This window comes from Rhipicephalus microplus, chromosome 10 (assembly GCF_043290135.1).
Source record: "Rhipicephalus microplus isolate Deutch F79 chromosome 10, USDA_Rmic, whole genome shotgun sequence".
NCBI lineage: Eukaryota > Metazoa > Arthropoda > Arachnida > Ixodida > Ixodidae > Rhipicephalus > Rhipicephalus microplus.
This window is the reverse complement of record NC_134709.1, coordinates 27,073,502-27,095,437: the sequence shown is the minus strand read 5'-3', so window position 1 is coordinate 27,095,437 and position 21,936 is coordinate 27,073,502. Positions and strand designations below refer to the sequence as shown.

The 21,936-nt window shown below is 43.4% G+C and overlaps 1 protein-coding gene across 1 annotated transcript; it reads right to left on the bottom strand.

Annotated features, from left to right (window-relative positions):
• Positions 1-3,144: 3,144 nt before the first annotated feature.
• On the bottom strand, positions 3,145-21,184 carry LOC142774193 (uncharacterized). Its single transcript, XM_075874581.1, has 6 exons — positions 21,118-21,184; positions 19,642-19,790; positions 17,677-17,782; positions 14,913-15,004; positions 5,187-5,295; positions 3,145-3,349 (listed from the first exon to the last, which is right to left on the bottom strand). Exons 2-6 carry the CDS (start codon positions 19,754-19,756, stop codon positions 3,250-3,252), a joined length of 522 nt encoding a protein of 173 aa, XP_075730696.1. The 5' UTR covers positions 19,757-19,790; positions 21,118-21,184; the 3' UTR covers positions 3,145-3,249.
• Positions 21,185-21,936: the final 752 nt, after the last annotated feature.

Sequence of the window (21,936 nt, the reverse complement as noted above, 5' to 3'; positions counted from 1 at the left end):
AATTTGTTTAGAAGCTGTTTCTATTCGCCTTTCTGAGGAAAAATTCCCCTGTAGTAGCTCATCTTGTCCCCTTCCCGTTTTCATTGCTCTTCTAAAACTTGGCTTGATACGTTTGTGATCACTACCCAGATTTCTGGAGCCACATTCATCTATGTCCATTGTCCTAAGCCTATCATACATCCTATGTGACATCAGTGCATACTCTATTGTCGACTGCAGCCGTCCTACCTCCCATGGTATTTGCCCTTCACACTTCTCAGTACTGTTTGAAATTATCAAGTCATGCCTTTTACACATATTCATGATCATATTGCCTGTTGAGTCAATATACCCATCTATATCTTCTATGTGGGCATTCATATCTCCTAGTATGATTATCTCGCACTCTCCTTCTAATTCCTTAATGTCATTTTTTATACACTATACCATTGCTTCTTTTCATCTCTGGCCTTCCATCCACAAGTACACCAAACCAAGGAGTGTCATCTGCCCAGCTACTTTCACTTTTAACCATAAATGTTCCGTGTATCCCTGCTTGACTATTTGCCAACACATAGCTTTATGTATGAATTCCCCGGTTCAATCTCCCTTTTTTTTTGCTGCCTTCTGTTCAATTGCAATATTCCCATACGTATAGTCCGGATTGCAAGGTGGTTGCTCCATGTCCCGAAGGGGCGTCTTCACAACCCCATATACCATCAGCTCCTCCTGCATTAACTGCTCTTCTATCTCTTACCACTTCAACCTATTCTCGCCACCCTTGCATGCTACCCTTGCAGCCTGATTTAGCTCGACTTTTGTGCTAACGTCACGTTGCAGTCTTGTACTTCCCGTTGCAGTCTTGTCGAGGGTCCCGTTGCAGTCTTGTACTTTGGGACCCTCTTCTGTATATTTTACTCCCTGTAACATCCTTTTATGACATGATAATAAACTGAATAATAAACGTCGATTTCTCCTTGCATGGGCCTCACGTGGCTTGAATATTGGTTTCCCTTTAGAATCGTCGTTGGCAACACTGTAGGCCTCAGAGCTCTGGGGCCTGCGGGCGCGCGCGCCCGTTTCACCACAATTATAGTCATATGGTGGTTTTGGGACATTAAACCCCCCATATCAGTCAATCAATCAATCAATCAAGCTTTCCATGGGACTGTTCGTCATTCGTTTTTTGGACGCATATATCACACAGGCACCACAATATTTTCAATCATTCGTTCGTTCGTTTGTTCACTCATTGACTCACTGGCTTACGCGCACCTCACAAGCATCGTAGTTGCATCGCGTTGTGTTTTATTTAACGCGCATTGGCATCGCACAGTATATGCGGACGTCTAACTATTTGTCCTGAATTTGAAATGCGACCGCCAGGGCCGGGATCTAATACAAGGCTTTACCTGCGTTACGGCAAGTGACGACGACGAAAAGATATGACAGCCGCAACCCTTTTTAATGTTGTCTAGCGTATGGTATGGGATCGGAAGCGCTTATCAAACAATGCACAATCAAACAATGCACAACGGAAAGGTGTTATTCAATCCTTGTACATAACAATGTCTTCTTTGAAACAAGTGTGCGTCTTGCTCGGTCGTGACAGCATTGAAAAACATTGCACTTGCATATAGCATGCGCTACATGGAACTTTAAATGATATGAAATTTGTTTTTTAGGGTTCGTAAGAGGGAAGCGTTTTTCTCCTTTGAGAGGCAGACAGAATGAGAGAGGTCTGCAAGTCTCGGTCGACTCTGAAACAAGTAGCAATAGGGGTGGCTGTTTGATATTCTGTGAATGAGAGAGGAGCTTGTTCGGCTTAAGATTTTATGACAGCAGCGAGAAACAAGTACCTCATGTTCACAATAAAAAAAACAAAATGTCATTTGTTCGTGCAACACAAATGAAGCATTAGCGTTGTGTTGTATCTTAAATGGCTTGTTTACAACATTTTGTCACCGTCATCGTACAGGTGTGGTCAGAAAGTTCGCTATGCATTTTTTATTTTTTTATAAAGGATGTAATTCACATTAGGCCAGAACAAACCAATGACATTTTATTCGGATTTTACTTGAACTGTTCATTTAAAATTTCGTTATTTAACTATTACGATCAACATTAAGGCAACTTCTTCTCTCCTTTTTAGGCATCGGAAACACTCTCTGCACCACAACATGGTGCTATGCCGGATGGCCACCCTGCATAGCACCCCTCGTCGCACGTTTCCTTAAGGTTCCCTAATACACACACACACACACACACACAAACACACACACACACACACACACACACACACACATGTCACAATGTTTTGGTCACATACAAAGCAGTCCGTGACTCCAACTTGGCAGAACCGCAGCTCCGTTGTTTCACCAAACTTCATGCAGGGGGAAAGTGGGGTGAGTTTTTTATTTAGGTACGAAGTTATTAAAGGCGTGCGTCTGTCCATCCCTTGTATGTATGTACGTGACCACCTTCATTGCAAACCGACCACTACTTCGTCCTTGCAAACATTCCAGTACGGCCAATCACCGATCCACCATTTCACTGACCATAAAGCAAATACTGTCGAGAAGTAGCTAATATGAAATACAAGATGGTCGTGTACTTGTATCCAGATGCGCGTTAAAGAACCACACATATTGTACCACAATGTCCATTCCTTGTTTGTATGTTACCGCCTATAGTTCCACCTTTGCAAACTGCCCACTACTTCGTCCTTGCAAACATCCCACGACGCCCCATCGCCGATCCACCACTTAACCGGCCATAAAGGCGTTATAGGGAAGGGGGAATGGAAGCGACGTATGACTACCACTTACCAATAATAAAAGTTCTTGTGTAAATATATAGAGTGTTTGTCGTTTTTTCGATGATGTAGTGGGCGATAATCGCCGATGGTTCACAGTTCAGCGATGAAACCCTACAGTGCTTCGCCTCACTCATCATCATTCATTCCGTGGATATGCTGTGTTTTTTTAATGGCAATGCATAACAAATACAGAATGTCCTAGAATGTTACATAAGTTATAGGTGATTTAGTGGCTCTGCTTATTATCTCTTCACTTAAATACGCACATGCCCAAGCATATTCTGACTATTCGAGGCAATAGTCACGACACATAACAACCGGACAAGATCAAACACAACGTGGCTATCTTATACTCGAGTGTATTCGATGTTTTAATCTCTTCCTCGTTTTTCCACGTACGGTTTCCCTTATACCTTGACCGACCTTTTCCACGTACGGTTTCCCTTATACCTTCAACCTTGACAGACCTTTGCTGCACCGCAGCAATGAGGGTAAGGGGCACAGGGATCTATGTTGGCGGCAGAACATTTCGAGTCCTCATACCCCTGACATCTGCCAGAAAAAAAAAAACGAACATCACACGTCATACACTCTGAATAAAAAATCGAGTGATTTGATTGAGTAAGCAGATATTTTAATTGAACATAAACATTCTCACATGCTAAACTTTCAAATGATCAGTAGAGCCGTGCAAATGAGCTTCAACTCTTGCATTGTTTGCTTCGTGCGCTGTTTGTTTCAATCACAGCAACGACCCTTCTCACTCTTTAATTCTGAGGTGTAAACATTCTGTCACAAGATCGTCGTTCTGTGGGTAGGCAACACGCTCGACAGCAACGACCTCACAGAGCATCGGAAGTGGCTTAAGGTTATACGAAAACAGCAACTTGAAAGCACCGTAAGGTAATAACCATGCTTATTATTACAGTTAACATAATTGTGTCAGCCCAACCACTGTACCCATCTATATAGCATCGGATACACTGAAAATAAGTCTATAAAGTCTTATCATTTCTAAAAAAATCTCACTGAAGTCTTCTCAGTGTTCATTAGGCATACAGAAAATTATTGGCTATTGTCGGAATGTCTGTCTTATATTACCAATCCCTAAAACACTATTACGAATCGTTATCATCAATATCCCGAAGGACAGTTAAAACTCTTGGAATGTACGATCGCGCTCCCTGCTACCTGAAACACGTATAGCGCGTATACGAATGAACTGCGAAAATGTACATGACATTCACTTACACGTGTTTCAACAACCAAATGTTGTTAAATTTGTTTCAGGTGACCTCAACATGAGGGGACATTGTTAACTTGTATAAATGTGAGTAACGCACCAACGACTGCTGGGTTTTAACATCTCAAAAGCTGAATATGTTTATAAGTGACGCCTTAGTGGAGGGAAACATTGACCAGCTGGAGTCCTTTAACGTGCATCGTCGTCGTCGTCATCATCATCATCATCATCATCATCACCACCATCTTGACTTCGCCCACTGCAGGAAAACGGCCTTTCCCATGTTCCGCCAGTCAACTCGGTCCTGCGCCAGTTCTTGTTCGCATATACTGCACACTAGGACACATAGTGAGGTATGAAAGTGCAGCGATACCGGGCACCGGTTCGTGCGACGGCGCCGATGGTGACGTGTGCGGCGGGGCTGGGGAATCTCATGGCGGAGTAAGTGGTGCTGACGACAGCGCCACCCGCCAAGAACGGCCAGCGCAGATGGAGTGGTAGATCCGCTCGGTGGACTGCCAATCTCAGAAAAGGGCGATCCAGCTGCTCGGGGGCGCCCTGGCCAGGCCGAGGAGAACGGGAACTCGTGACCCGCAAGCGTGGGGCGCGGAAACCCGAGTATCTTCTGTCGGGTCAGCTTCAACCCTCGATTTCTTGGCCCAGTGTTTCTGGGACTGCATGGACTAGAACATTAGGGGGGTAGACCGCGCCCTGCAAAGCCGGCACCTACCACACAGAGGATCCTGTGAAAAAAGTATTTCTCTCTCTCTCTCTCTCAGTTCTGCGCTTTCTGCTGCCACTTTATACCCACAAACGTGCTAATATCATCTGCCCACCAAACTTCCTGTCTCCCCTTCCCCCGCTTGCCTTCTCTAGTATTTCACCTCCATCAAAATGCAGCTGCCGCGGTCGGGATTTGATCCGGCAGTCTTCGAGCTCTGTCAGTCGAGAGTCCTAACCACCGGACCACCTACGCAGGGCAGTTTTAAAAAGTTTGAATGGGACCACTGTCGTGGATCTCGTACGACCGCGATATCCGCGTTGCAAGTTGCATCGAGTGCAGTTGTACATTTTCTGGTAGATGTGTTATCCGATTGAAAGAACAGTTTAATCGCAAGCCATTACCGATAAGGGCAAGTTACTTACGTCTGTGTAACGAGCGTTCCTTTCTTGCAAACATACCGCACGCATGGCTTCGTTGAGTTTAATTCTTGACCGTCCTTTAGCATCCTGTTGTCGTGGGTTTGACAGATGACTGCGTATAGCAAAATGCGTAATGATCAGTGGTCGTTTGGTCAGTCTAGGGGAATATTTCTTGTATATTTTTATTGAGACACCATTTATATGGACACTGTCGCATGGTCTATACCATCGCTGTCATGACCCGTATATATATATATATATATATATATATATATATATATATATATATATATATATATATATATATATATATACTAATGGCGGGCTATTTATATACTCCAGACATCGCCATAATATGTATATACCACCCCTAGTCCCACGTAACGATTGCTTTAAGTTCAGTTACTTTCCACGTGCTATTGAAGATTGGAATATGCTGCCAGAGTCTATAATTGGTTGTTCCTCGCTTACATCATTTGAACAGAATCTAAAACGTTTATTTTCCGAATAACAGTGACATATGTTTTTTTTTTTTTTTGGCGTGTGTGTGTACTTTTTGTTGGTTCCATGATTCTGCAGTAGTTGTCTTTCAAATCTTCAGCGCGGTGCAAAAGTGCCGCCTCAAATGCGTCATGTGCTGTTCTGCGCGTATGTATTGCATCGCATGTGTGTTCCATTTATGTATGTTATGTATAACTTCGAGTTGCTGGTCACAATAATACCGAGAAATTATCTCGAGACCTGTACGGTACTTCTTTTTTGCAAATAATTGTTTGTACTTCCACCCTGTAACGGCCCACTTCTGGGCTAACAGTATAAATAAATGAATGAATATATATATATATATATATATATATATATATATAAAACCACAAAGAAAAAGTAATTCTAGAAGCGTGAATTCGAACGCGTGACCTACCACCCCGCCACATGTGGTGGTAGACGGCTCGCCCATGAAATTTTTTGTCCTTCACCATACTAATGGCGGGCTATTTATATACACAATTTACTACTGGCGCATCACTAGCGATAATGCTGGTTTCTTGTTTGTTTGTTTGTTTGTTTGTTTGTTTGTTTGTTTGTTTGTTTGTTTGTTTGTTTGTTTGTTTGTTTGTTTGTTTGTTTGTTTGTTCAGCTGCGTTTTGCGGATCAGCCACCTCTAGCACAATCAAGGAGGTTTAAAAAACCTCCTTGAGCACAACGAACATGCTCCTAAGTACAGAGGCACGATTCCCATGAATGTTGGCGGAACGCGCAGCTATACGGGACGGGTTAACAGTCATGACATTCAAGATAGAATGCTGTCACTGTATAGATTTTTTTTATGTTGGGTGTCCCAGCTAGCTTAAGTCCGGGTTGAAAAATGTACACGGCACTGTGTCACAGTTCAATCAAATGCCTGTTGCTTGCTATCACCTAGAGTAAGAGACTTTTTTTTTCTGAAAAGTTACCTAAAAGGCATGATAGATTAACTAACTTTAGAGGCAGCGGAACTAGCCAAATGTTTTATGGGAAAAATTTTTAGATTGGTTTGCAAAACGCCCGATTAGAAGTGTGGCAGCTTGGGCTAGTTGGTACGGCATTACGATAGTTATAGCGCGAGAACAAAACGACGACACAAACAGAGAGCTCATGTCCTTCGTGTCCTACTCGTAATCTGCGTCGTCGTTTTGTTCTCGCGCTATAACTGTTGTCCGATTAGAATTAGTGTTTTTTCTACCTACTGCAGATGCTCCCGTAATACCAATAAATACCACTTGACATGCCCGTGGCGTTATCGTTACTGGGGTATCGTCAGACAGCGCCGAGGGACTCAGTGAACACGTCACAGTATTCTCGATGTCGCTGTGTGCTGAACGCCGCTTCGAGACTTCGCATGCTGTTCACCCTCAAAATAATAAAACTTCTGCGTAACGGATGCATTTATTACTTCGTCATTTATTTATTATTATTTCGCTATTTATTTATTTATTTATTTATTTATTTATTTATTTATTTATTTATTTATTTATTTATTTATTTATTTATTTATTTATTTATTTATTTATTTATTTACAAATACTGCTGTCCTGATAGACGAGACATAGCAGGAGGGGGTACATGAGTTAGTCAGGTAAACAATAGTCATGCAATGCATGCATATTAAAAGTATGTCACTGGTAGTTTAAAGGGACCCTGCAATGCTTTTTCAGCATGGTCAAAATACCCTGCCGGTTGGTATTCAAAGCTTTCGAAAACATGTTAGTCAAATATTATAGCGCAGCACGCTGCACAGAATTCACAATAAATTCAAAAAAGTAGCTGAAAATTGCTTTTTTTCCTCGTGACAAATGACGTCACAAGCTCAAAAACGACTCGTCACAGCTATTGCATCCGCCACTCACATATTTAGGCATGGCAGGCTCGGTCCTTACTGGGGCACGGCCGGTCAGGAAGAGCAGCGCGCCTCAAGACCGGCTGTGGCTGGGGCTGGGGCTGGGGCTGTGGCTGGGGCTGGGGCCGTCGCGGCAATCCGCGACCTATTCGCGCGTACGCACGCGATCACACTAAAAGGCGCATATTACCAGAAAAAGAGAGAGAGAGAGAGAGAGAGAGAGAGAGAGAGAGAGAGAGAGAGAGAGAGAGAGAGAGAGAAAGCGCTGAAGATCATGAGGCGTACGTGACGTATTTTCTTCGCTCCTGCCATCCCTTCCTGCTTAGCTTCCAGCGCTTTCCTCAGGACGAGTGAAGAGAGAATGCAATTGCAGCGTGCGTCAAATCGTTGGAACTCCACTCGTACTGGACAGACTTCAGAAATGTTCGCGGTGGTGAATTCGTGAGTTAACAAGCTCTTTCAGTAAATCTATTCCATGGCGACTTGATAAACACCAAGCCTGAGTAGAATGCGCAGCACAGTCAAGGCGAAAGCTGGGAGAGCGGCCTTTCAGAGCACATTGGCTTACTACTACAAGGACACTGGCTGGGTGCCTACGCCATTATTAGTCATAATTTCTGGGTAGTAGGCCAGCATCCACTATGTTATCTTTTGTCATTCTTCGGAGAAGCGTGGCATCCGCTAAGCGCTTGCAAAGAATTTCGTGCCAATCGTTCATGCCGTGGCCGAAGACGATGAAGAATCATGCCTGAAGTGGGTATGCGCCACAGTTAATCGGTGATCATTTTTTGGCAGCAGCGGCGGTGGTACCGGCATCATCACTTACCCTGACCATCCTACACGCAGGCTTTTCATTGTTTCCACGTGCGGAGACTTGACTGCTGCCTGGGGACTTCACGGCTGCGTCTGCGCGGGATGCTTCCTGCGTTGCCACATCATACCGTCCAAACAGCGCTTACCCTCGGCCTGGCTTTCTGAGTGACGTCAGTCCCCGTGACCTCGGATTCGCACATCTTCTGGCTTTAAAGGAGCCACATCTTCTGCTTGACCGGCATTTTTGGCAGCAGCGACGGTGGCACCGGCATCATCATTTACCCTGACCATCCTACACGCAGGCTTTTCATTGTTTCCACGTGCGGAGACTTGACTGCTGCCTGGGGACTTCACGGCTGCGTCTGCGCGGGATGCTTCCTGCGTTGCCACATCATACCGTCCAAACAGCGCTTACCCTCAGCCTGGCTTTCTGAGTGACGTCAGTCCCCGTGACCTCGGATTCGCACATCTTCTGGCTTTAAAGGAGCCACATCTTCTGCTTGACCGGCATTTTTGGCAGCAGCGGCGGTGGTACCGGCATCATCACTTACCCTGACCATCCTACACGCAGGCTTTTCATTGTTTCCACGTGCGGAGACTTGACTGCTGCCTGGGGACTTCACGGCTGCGTCTGCGCGGGATGCTTCCTGCGTTGCCACATCATACCGTCCAAACAGCGCTTACCCTCGGCCTGGCTTTCTGAGTGACGTCAGTCCCCGTGACCTCGGATTCGCACATCTTCTGGCTTTAAAGGAGCCACATCTTCTGCTTGACCGGCATTTTCGGCAGCAGCGACGGTGGCACCGGCATCATCATTTACCCTGACCATCCTACACGCAGGCTTTTCATTGTTTCCACGTGCGGAGACTTGACTGCTGCCTGGGGACTTCACGGCTGCGTCTGCGCGGGATGCTTCCTGCGTTGCCACATCATACCGTCCAAACAGCGCTTACCCTCGGCCTGGCTTTCTGAGTGACGTCAGTCCCCGTGACCTCGGATTCGCACATCTTCTGGCTTTAAAGGAGCCACATCTTCTGCTTGACCGGCATTTTTGGCAGCAGCGATGGTGGCACCGGCATCATCACTTACCCTGACCATCCTACACGCAGGTTTGTGCAGGAATTTTCATAACCCTTCTGGAACTTTTTTCCGCTGCTGCTGCCAAACTAGGAGTGTAGATGCCCAGTACTCAGATGCCCTCTGAACTCACGAAGTTCCTTAAAGATATTCGACAGGAAATGCGTGACATGCGAAGCGCTATCGAAAAAGAACTCAGAAAAGAATTCAATGATATGAAACAGTCAATCGACTTTTTCAGCACTCAATTTGATGCGATGGCGACACGCTGTTCGGCAATTGAAAAAGAAAACGCTTCTCTCAAAAAGAAAAACACTGCTTTAATAACCAAATGTCGGGAACTTGGACACCAGGTTGCTGGCTTGGAAGAGAGGGTGACTACACAAGAGCAGTATTCAAGAAACAAAAACGTTGAAATTAAAGGTGTACCGTTTGTAAAAAATGAAAACCTTTCTGCAGTTTTAGGGAAGCTTGGTAGCCTTGTAGGTGAATCCGTCTGTGACAGCGATGTTGATGTTTGCCACCGTGTATCACGACAGGATGGTGGGTGTCCGAATGTTGTCGTTCAGTTTCGTTCGCGTACGAAGCGAGATTGTTTCATCGAAAAAGCATGGAAAAAGCGCATATCTGCCACTGATCTGGGTCACTCTGATGACACTTCCATTTTCATAAATGAACACTTGTGCCCAACGCTAAAGAAGCTTCTCGGACAGGCTGTAGCACGAAAGAAAGAAAGGCAGTGGAAGTACATGTGGACACGGGAGGGCAAAGTTTTCGCGCGGAAAAGTGACAACTCACGTGTACTTCGCATATCTGTTGTTCAAGACCTTGAAAAAATGGAGTGATCACACTCGTGAATTAGACGTTTTCCCCACTACGGCCCTTCATCATGGCCGATACACTACACACACCTAGCGACGTTAGCAGAATACTTTCTTCAAAGAAAAACAAATGTACGTCCTTCTTGCACTTGAACACGCAATCGGCGCGCAATAAGGACGATCATCTGAGCGCGCTGCTGTCCTCTTTTGGTTTTCCATTTGACATTGTAATGTTGAGTGAAACATGGTATCGCAACGACGAAGTACTGCAGGTGTCTGGTTATGTTACGCATTATCTGAATCGACGCGATAAAAAAGGAGGCGGCGTTCTACTGCTAACTAAAAGTACCCTGCATTGTGAAGTGTTGAAAGATTTTACTCGCACTACTACTGACTTTGAAATTTTGACTGTTCAGCATGGTCGTAGCATTTTTTCCGTAGTATATCGCCCACCTGTAGGAAACGTGGTAAACTTTCTCGAATACATTGACAATCTACTGTCCTGGGTTAATGATAACGATTACAGACTAGTTCTGGGTGGTGATATTAATATTAACATGTTTCATGACAGCTCGCTTCGCAGACGCATAGTACGGGTGCTTGAATCAAATGCATGCACTAATACAATTTCCACACCTACTCGTATCCAAGGTAACTGCGAAAGTTTACTCGACATTTTCGTCACAAATATTGATGCACAAAACGTTGAATCGGGTGTCATCACGGCTCAGGTCAGCGACCACTTGCCCATATTTCTCATTGTGAATTCATCTATGTTGCCCTTGCATCCTTCCGCAGATCAGCACTACACATTTCAAGATATTAACCCATTCACTCTTGATAAATTCCGTGACGAAATCTCGCGCATAAGCTGGCAAGACGTGTACGACGAAAGCGACTGCGACAAAGCGTACGAGTTGTTTTTATCCGCATTTAAGAACGCTTACGCAAAATCATTCAAGCGTAAAACAAAAAAAGCCAGAAAAGCAAGAAAGCCATGGATTAATGACAGTTTGATTGATTGATTTATATGTGGGGTTTAACGTCCCAAAACCACCATATGATTATGAGAGACGCCGTAGTGGAGGGCTCCGGAAATTTCGACCACCTGGGGTTCTTTAACGTGCACCCAAATCTGAGCACACGGGCCTACAACATTTCCGCCTCCATCGAAAATGCAGCCGCCGCAGCCGGGATTTGAACCCGTGACCTGCGGGTCAGGGATTAATGACAGTGCGTTGAAATTGATAAAGCAAAAAGATGCTCTTTTTAAACAGTTCTTAAGGACAAGAGACGCAGTAGTTTTAGCCGCGTTTAAAAAACTCCGGAATAAAGTTAATGGGTTCCTAAGGGCAGCAAAGACACAGTACTTCGAGAAATTGTTCCCTGCCGAAACGATAATGCGAACCGATGTCACATGGAGAAAGCTAAATAGTTTACTGCATGGAAACCAACAGGCAGATAATCTAGAGGAATTAATAGTAGACAGTGAGCTCATTTCAGGCACGGCCTTAGCTGACGCTTTTAACAACTATTTTGTGTCACTTGTAAATAGCTCCTATGATCCCCAATGCATAAAATATTTAAAACCCAAAATCGTTCACAGTGCATTCCTAAACCCGACAGACACTCAAGAGATACAAAGCATGTTTCGCAGTATTCGGAATAGTAAAATCTGCGATATCGATGACCTGCAGATTCGCCCAGCAAAGCATGTACTAGATCTAATCGGTCCTGTCTTGGAGCACGTGTACAATCTTTCGCTGGCGAACGGCACATTTCCAAGACGCATGCAAATCGCGAAGGTAACTGCACTTTTCAAATCTGGCGACAAAAACAAGTTCTCGAACTATAGACCAATATCAATTCTGCCTATTTTTTCTAAATGTCTCGAGAAGCTGATAAATGTAAGAATAACCTCATTCGGTAACAAGCACATTCTTCTTACAGATTTTCAATTTGGATTTAGAAAAGGTCGCTCAACTGAATTAGCATTATTGACCCAAAAAGAAATAATTCTGCAAGGCTTTGAAGAAAATTTGGTTACCCTTGGCATATTCATTGATTTTTCAAAGGCCTTCGATACCATCAATCACAACACTTTACTAACAAAACTTGATATTTACGGCTTTAGAGGAACATTTCTGAAATTAATTAGAAGTTATCTGCAGTATAGGTATCAAACTGTTGTTATAGGCAATCACTATTCAAAAAAATTACCGATACGTGCTGGGGTCCCGCAAGGGAGCATACTTGGACCACTATTGTTCAACATTTATATAAATGATTTAACGAATATTAAGACTACGGCGCGATTTGTTATCTATGCGAACGACACTAGTTTATTTATCACTTCTAGAAACGTTGCCGAACTCATCAGCACTGCCAATGATACTCTAGAACAAATAAACAAATGGAGTTTATCAAACTCGCTAACTATTAATGCTGCCAAAACAAAAGGCGTGCTTTTTCAACCAAAGAATAAAAAACAAGTAGTCCATGGATGTTTCTATATAGGAACTTCCGGGATAAAAGTAGTACCTTCAGTCAAAAGTTTAGGCGTCATTTTTCAGGAAAACATGTTATGGAATGAACATGTCAACACTATTGCCAATAAGCTTGCTCGAGTCACAGGTATACTAGTAAGATTACGCCTCTTGCTGCCATTGAAAGTGAAGCTCTTACTTTATAATTCTCTTTTTCTATCACATATCAATTATTGTCATCTCGTATGGGGCGAAACAACCAGCTCAAACATCAACATTTTATTCCTTTTGCAAAAGAAAGCCGTTCGAACGATTTTAAATGCTCCATTCGATGCACACACGGACCCTATTTTTGACCAGTTAAATATCATACCATTAAAGGCAGTGTACGATACAATTTTGCAAAAACGGTTTTTAATAGAAAGAAAGAATAGCATGGGTTTTCTAGAGCAATTGTCAAGGCTCACATTAAATTCAAGCACGTTCAGTACACGTCACAAAGAAACCTGGCATGTTCCACATTGTAAAACAAATTATGGAAAACAAATGCTACGTCATGCCTTACCATCTTTGATAAACTCTCTTCATTAACTGCCATATTTCCCCTCCCGAAGGATCTGGATGTGCCGATCATACATCTTATTCGCTATTGTGTTTTAAATGAACATGCATTTTATGTTAAAAGTACAAGGCGAAGCGTTTTTGAACTTTTGTATATTCATTAGTGCATACTTCTTATGCTCGTATGTTTACTATGTATTTTTGTGTATTTTTGTGTTGAAGGTGTATAGCGACGCGTTTAAAACTTTGTATATAAATTTGTTCATTGTTTTCGGATGCAAGTGCTTTAAATTATCTCTATTTCTTACTGTGCGTGTGTGTACATGAATCTGTTCTTGCATTGCATTTTTGATCTTGCCCGCCAACTGTTTGTTGCGAAAAAAAAAAGGGGGGGGGGGGGCACAGACCTCGTCAAGCCGTAATGTGGCTTTTTGTCTGTGTTCCTGTAATCTGTACAATGTATAGATGCGAAATAAAGTTCAAGTTAAAGTTCAAGAACAATGTTTTGTAATGGGTTGTAGCATCGGACGCCCCATGCGTTGCGCTATTAGCATTGTGTGACGTCTGGTTATTCTTTTGCTGTTATGAAACGCTTTATAACTCATATCAACGCAATTCCTTTCACGACATCACGCCTATCTAAGGTGAGTTCGCGAACAAGTGCCAGGATCTGGCGTGGCTCAGTGGTAGAATACTGGGCTGGCACGCAGCGAAGCCGGGTCTCAACCTCACTGTGTCCTTGATCTTTTTAGGGGCGAAGCTTCTAAAGGTGTGGGTCTGTCAATTCCTTGTGTGTATGCACGTGACCGCCTATAGTTCCACCAATGCCAATTACACACTACTTAGTCCTTGCAAACATCCCGCTACGCCCCAGTACAGACCTACCACTCCACCGACCATAAAGCGAATACTGTTGAGAAGTAGCCAACATAAAATGCAAAATGGTCGTGTACTTGTATCCAGGTGCGTGTTAGAAAACCATAGATTGCCCCACTGTGATCATCCCTTGTTTGTACGTGACCGCCTATAGTTCCATATTTGCAAACTGCCCACTATACTTTGTCCTCGCAAACATCCCAATACGTCCCATCACCAATCTACCACTTTACCGGCCATAAAGCCGTTATAATAAAGGGGGAACGGAAGCGACGTATTGCTACCACTTAAGAACTTTAAACTTTCTTGTGTAACTACATACAATATTTGTCACGTCTTTGATGATGCAGGCGGCGATATTCGCGGATGGTTCAAGGTTTAACGATGAAACCCTCCAGCGCTTCGCCCCCTTCATCATCATTCACTCCGAGGATATGCTGTGGATTTTTATTCGTTACTGAGTTTGTTTTTTTTTTTTTTCATGTGACAGTGGATACGGGCACCGGCGGCCGCGGACAACTACGGCGCAGCGCGTAAGCCGTGTTGTGATCTCCTACCAGCTGTCGCTGTAAAAGTGTTGCAGAACCCCTTTACGAATACCAAACTTCCCGCAAGTCACGAACGCTAACAAAAGGAAGCGTAGTAATGTTCAACTAAGCCATGCAGACAGCGGTATTAGGAAGTAATCTTCAAGAATGACACAAATGCTGTAAGGACTCACATTGACTTGGAGTACACACGGTGTTACAGCACTTTGGCAAGGGATCATTGCGAAAGCCTATAGTGTCACAGTGATCTGGAAGTTCGGCACACCTAGAACATACCACCACGACATTTAAAATCATGATTTCACCATGCTGGAAAGGAATGCGAGTTCTTTACACCTAAATGTAAATACTTCATGTAGTGCTCTATTTTTGTCGGGGATTTCAGTAGAACATAGTAAAAGCAGGGTAAGTTGTTGATGTTTTTTTCTTTGTGTTTTTTATTAAGAACGAGTTAGGTACTTCGTGTAAATTGTGTTCTTTTCGAACTCGACTCTCACATGCAAGATGCACTGGTCCTGAATTTTACGGCCAATGATAAATGATATTTGCCGAGGCATACCAATATCTTCTCGTCAATCGATTACAAATGCAATAATTAGAATTTCGGCAAATAGCACATGAGGAAAGTATTGTAAGCTACTGATGCAAACGGCTAGATGCGGTAGAAATATTCAAATCAAAATTATTCAACTTAATTTAATAATAAAGTACCAAGTTCTGCCCGACTCTGACCGCATACACATGTGACGTAAGAGTATGTATAACGTCTCAGGGTGCTGTGTAACATATTTTTTATAAAGTGTTTATAAAGTGTAAAATGTAAAAAAAAAGGTTGGTGTCAATTCATGGCGCCAGCTACTGCTGTGCTCTTGCACATTAATTGTCGATGCAAAGCAGAATACAACCACAGGGTTATACGAAGGCATGTACTTCAACACTGACGCACTCAGTCCAATTTCTTCAGTACAAAATGTTGTCCACGCAACACAAAACTTCACAAAAAGCCAGTATTGGCACAATTGAAATGTCCTTGCAAAACAGAAAAGTTCACTAAAATATTGGTATAGACCATTATGTTACTTGCGAAATTCTCTTAAATGCTGCACTGTTACTGCAACAGTTAGGTCTTCACAAATGCTTTTCCGCCCGAACGAAAGCACAAGAATAGTCTGGCCAAGCATAGCGGTTAACAATAAGGAGAACGAAATTTTTTCAGGATTTATACTTTGTGATAGTTCTCATTTCTCCATAAATGGCGCTACAGCACGTGCAGCGGATGTCTCTTTTTTTTTCTTTGATTTCTTTTGGACATCGGCCCATTTCTTCACCATACCTGCTGCTTTACGTTGGACAAACACGGAGTTGCGGACCTCATTATCCTTCCCACCTTCGACACCAAGAGTCATTATCATTATCATTTGCCAAACTACGCCCACTGCAGGGCTATGGTATATTCTAGGCGCTATAACAGAGCCAAAACCTCTCCCATGATCTGCCAATCGACCAGGCCTTGTGGTTGCTGCTGCCACGTTACACCTGCAAACTCTTTGATCTCATCGGCTCACCTAACTTTCGGTCTCCCCTTCAGGCGCTTGCCTTCGCTGGGAATCTAGTCTGCGATCCTTAATGACCAGCGGTCATCTTGCCTTCGCGCTACGTGCCCGGCCCCCAACACTTTCTTCTTCTTGATTTCTACCATGATGTCCTTAACATGCGTTTGTTCCCTGACCCGTTCTCCTGTCTTCTTGTCTCTTAAGGTTACCCCTGTCATTTTCCTCTAATTGACTCACTGCGTCGTCCTCAATTAGCGCTGAACCCTCCTTGTAAGCCTTCAGGTTTCTGCTTCGTATGTAGGTACCGGTAAGATGCAGCTGTTATATACCTTGCTCTTGAGGGCGGGGGGCAGATTACTATTAGTGACATGAGAGTGCATGCCGAATGTGATCCAACCCCATTCTTATCCCTCTAGTTATATCGCTTTCATGGTTTGGCTCCGTGGTTTCTACCTGTACTAAGTAGCCATATTCCTTCACATATTATGAGTTTGCAAATATGCGTATCCTATAGGTTTGAATGTTGAGAACCAAGTCCTGGGATATACACAGGTGCAATACCTAAACTTGCAATTAGTTACCGATATCGGTAACTTATCACTGGGAATATAAATTTTGTTTATGTTTCATCACCACAGTTTTATACAGCACACTCACGAATTTATATGTCTGTTCAATTATGACATCTCCACACGGCTCAATGTCCACACTATATTAAAGATGACCAAGTGAACCACTTCCACGCACGTACTACAAATAGGGCAACGACAACAGTTCGTAAACCGTTTTCGTAGCCCGTTGGTTGGACGCTTTGGAGTTTCACACTCATTACCGCATCTCGTAATAAATACAAAAAGCTTTGAATACGTCTGGCATTACACATATCTTTTTTGCTGTTCACTTACAACGCAATGAACACAATGAATGCGTAACCTAATCAATATGGGAGCCGACAGGTAGAAACACGTAGTGGCAAAGATAGGTTTTCCTTTCGAAACGTCGGCCAACCTGTCTGAGGCACTTCCACTGTTCACCTTGATTATTTAATAAATTAATGCGTAGTTTTACGATGACACCAAATCTTAAAAAAACACAAAATCTTCGTATGAAACCAGAGTTTCCTCGCCAAATGTTTAGTTGGTTTAAAAGTGTGGTGAACACTTACACGTTAGAAACAATGACTTTATCACAGCATATGCTTGTCTAACAGAAAGCATGGAATGTATGATAGTCAAAGCGCACTTTTTCAAAAATTGCCTTGTTTTCTATTGATAAGATCAAAGTGCACTGAACAATCGGTATCATTCGTTTGAAGCGCGTCTACTACGTGTAAATATTTCCAGTTCAGCCGTCAACCATAGCTGCATATGGAATTTCTACATACTTCACCACCACCACAGTGTTGATATCAGCATAACAGGTCCATCTTTCACACTTGTTTAGTAATCGCATTCGCCCTGTAAAGTTCCTCCCAAAAAGATAGCAGTAATCTGTAAAAAGCCATGATAGAACATCGTACGGACATATTATCGTACAGACATCATACAGGCATCGTACAAAAATATATTCATAGAAGCGTTCTTTTCCACATAGCTTTAAGTCGTAGTATTTATCGATGGCAAAATTTCAACACGCGAATGAAATCTGAAAAAAAAAACAGCTGCGATAAATTTTTTTTTAATTCATGTGGGAAATACGCAACGGCTATCTAGAGATAGCGCCACGTGCTGCGCAGTGGCGTTGTGCGTGGCCCACCTGCGTGAAAGGGTCAGCCTTCTTGCTGCCCAGGGAAGAGGTGCCTTGGCTGCCCCGAAGGTCGGATGCTGCAACCTGCGCTGGCTAAGTGCTGGTGCCCGCGGCTCATGGTCGCCGCGCCACTGTCTCGTGTTCCTGGACCGACTCTGCTGTATACCACGTTTAGTTATAATAAATTGTGTTTGTTTGTTTTGACTTGAACCCTTCGTCTTCTCTACTTGGACTACGGACGAGACGCAGCAAGCCGGATACCCACAGGTATGAATACTCCCTGTCTGATACAATGAGTTAGGCCATCTGGAAGTCGCTCCTTGATTTGAAAGGGACAAATAAAAAACCAGCAAGTTCTTCAACTGGTTAACGACTGTTACAACGGTTCTGGAACGCTTCGGCAACTGGGACGGCTTTCTACTCTTTCATAGTAGAGTACCAAATACTCTCAATCGGTGAACACTTTTTTTTTAAACACACGTTATAATTCAGCGCAAGGTGTTACTCTATTTGAGGAAAGTTCCTTTGCAAGTGCGACGCCAATAGCGGTGTAAATTCTTGAACTTAGGTGGTCCACCGCAGTGGTACAGTGCTTACGGTCAACAAAAGCTCACAGCGCTTCTCATGCTCTCGCCTAAGATGACTCGAAGTCAAAAACCTTCTTTTTCTTCAAAGTCGATGTAGCGGTTTGCCACCCCGCCGTGGTGGTCTAGTTTCTGGGGTACTCAGCTGTTGACCCGCATGCTGCGGGATCTAATCCCGGCCGTGGCGGCTGCCTTTTCGATGAAGGCGAAAATGTTGTAGGCCTGTGTGTTCAGATTTCGGTGCTCGTTAAAGAACCCCAGGGGTTCGAAATTTCCGGAACCCTCGACTATGGCAACTCTCAAAATCAATTGGTGCTTTTGAGAAGTTATACCCCACATATCATCATCATTATCATCATCATCATCATTATCAGCCTGAATACGTCCACTGTAGGACAAAGGCCTCGCCCTTGTTCCGCCAGTTAACCCGCCAGACCCCACATATCGACCATCAATAATTCTAAAGACCGTAGTGCTTCTTAGGGTGTGATGGAAATGCAATTCTGTGCACGAAAAAATCTTCTGCCGACGACAAGGTGCTGCGACCTGCCAGTGGTCCCGAGTTATGCACAAGCTCTTGTTTCCCGACATCTCTGCCAGATGTCCATGTCTCAGCAGCTCGTTCAGACAGAAGACTATCGTCTTTCGACTACGTTTGCAGCGAAGTGCGCAGGTACGCGGCCATTCTTTATTCCTGCCTTCGCCGAATACTTCTACAGCCAGCCAAGGAAGTTAAGACCTTCTCAATTCAAGGTCGCCGCAGAGTATCTGAACCAGCAACGACGTCTCGTCATCACGGATAAGCAGGCAGCGAAGGCCAAAGGCAAACTAATTGAGAAGACCTCCCACTTAGACTGAAGTGGGACTAGGAGTGCGATATCATCTATATTTAAAAATCTATATACTCTTCCGCCGCCGCACTCGTACAAGCTAAGGTGACCTGAATATATAAAACAAATTTTGAAGGCAAGCGGGTTGGCCCATTCGACCCCTTCTTTACCCATAGAAGCCGAACTCACCTCCGAAAGTAAGGACGTCGTTAATTGGAACAACTAGGACGTTGTTAAAAAATATCATTGCTTTGGCGAGTGAAAAGCAAGAGAGGCATATAACAACCACTCCTTTGGTAAACATGATTGAAGCTTCAGTCACGTTCGGCAAGAATGATCTGAAAACAAGATATTCGGTGATGTTCAGTCGCGGGTAACGAATTGTAGCAAAGAGTAGATCATTCACTAATCGCACTTATGATCACGTCACTTTTGATATGTTCAGTGTAAAAGTATAGTTGCGGTAAGCCTTAATTACATGCGGTTTTCAAGGCAATAACTCAGAAGTTCAGGTACTGAGCTTACAAGCTACGTAGCCCTAATGTATGCACAAGTGCACAATCTGACAAGCAGGAAAGTGTCCACCACTAAAGCTGGACAAACAAACTGTCACCCATCCGAAAATGACTGTGTCATATGTGTAAAATAATGTGCGTACAACTCACAACCACTCATATTTAGGCTTTTATAAGTAAAGCTAACAATCCCTTTTGTGGGAAAATTGATGATAACAATCGACGTACCAGTAACACTCGCAATTGCGGTCAGCGGTGTCCTATCCGCGATTGCTAAAAACTGACACTTGCCGACTCGTACGACTGGCCACCCGGTAATTTGCATCAATAAATTTATTATTATTGCAATTTACTAGTATCAGAAGCCTTCTGTCAATGAAAAACCTGGTGCGCTATTTAATTTCAGCCGGCAGTAGTCATGCCATCATTATCATCTTAGCTAAGAATTCCTTACAATCCTAAACAAGTAAAAATTTTCACAATTGCATTGCGCACAACCTACTTAGACATGGCTCAAAGGGGAAAAGGGGTGGCTTACTATGAAGAATCGTGCACAGCAAAAAAAAAAAAACTTGTGTACGCTGTCAAAAAAAAATAAAATCTTAGGACACGGGGTGGCAATGGCAGCCTTGAGGAAGACGCATTAGCTTGTCGAAGCGTCAGTTCCCCCACTTTAGTAGTCATTCAATTAACAATGTCGTCTCTTGTTGTGAAGAGTAAATTCGTACTTGACATTAAACTTGATGCATGTTTATGCTAATCCGCAAACTTATCGTTTATTTTTCTTGTGTTCTCCAGCATTGTCTGTTTTTTAGAACACTTGCGCAAGAATAATGGAGACGAGAAACAAAGTTGTACAGCCTATGCCACTGTACCAACTTGATGACTAATTTTGCCACGCAGATCCTTTGTTCTGTCTGCACCACTGCGTTTGTTTTCTTCAAATAATTACAAAATTATCTCCTCTTCGCCAACTAATGTGTTCGCCCTAATATTTTCCGTAAACGGAAAATTTCGTTGACTCTCCATAATTTCAACGATGAGGCGTGCATTAAAAGTAGAAATTTAAACGTGAATAAACACAAATTGAACGGCCTGCGCCTCGCCGCTTTTTCCTCGTGGATAACGCAATCTCTGCAAGAATACTCACTAGTAAAAAATGGGCTGTAGCCTCAGCCAGAGCGAGCAGACGTTAGCACCCACACAGTAATCACCTGACAACGACTCCAGCTGCCCTTTTTGTACGCCAGATTATAGAAAGCTGTTGTCTCAGATCTTGTCATTGTCCAGTGTTTCAGTTGACCACGTTAACAGTGCTGTTTTGCAAATTGTCACGACAGCCTAATGATGAAAGAAACGCTACAACGAAACTCCCAATGTGGGTCATGCCACGGAAATCTATCATCAACAATGAACACAAAGGACGTCTTACGTAAGGTTATAAACAGGAAATGGAATTCTCTATTTCTCGAATAATAAACGTTAGAGAAAAGCAGCACATTTTTCTATCGAGGCTAAACAGAACACTAGAAGATTTGGCTGACGACAAGTAGCCCGATAAATTAAGCACCATATATATGCATTTCTGTCATATTTACTTATCGTTCCATCGTTGGCATTATTAAATTCGAAGCATTTCTTAGTGAACTTCGGTGATTTTGAGAGTATCTATCTATCAATCAATCTATCTATCTATCTATCTATCTATCTATCTATATCTATCTATCTATATCTATCCGCTTATGTTTGGGTGCTCTCGTGGCCACCCCCTTAGCTTGGCGGGAACCAAAATCAGGATGGGAGGGTTTGGTGGCTCGACAAATATGACGCGCTGGTAAATACATCAATAATGTCCCCATTCCATCGCGCACGTCGCCAAACACTACCCGCCAGGCAGTGGCACATACCCACGGGAAGTTATGTGCCGCTGGTATGCGGGTATGTGCCATAGGTGACTGACACTTAGTAT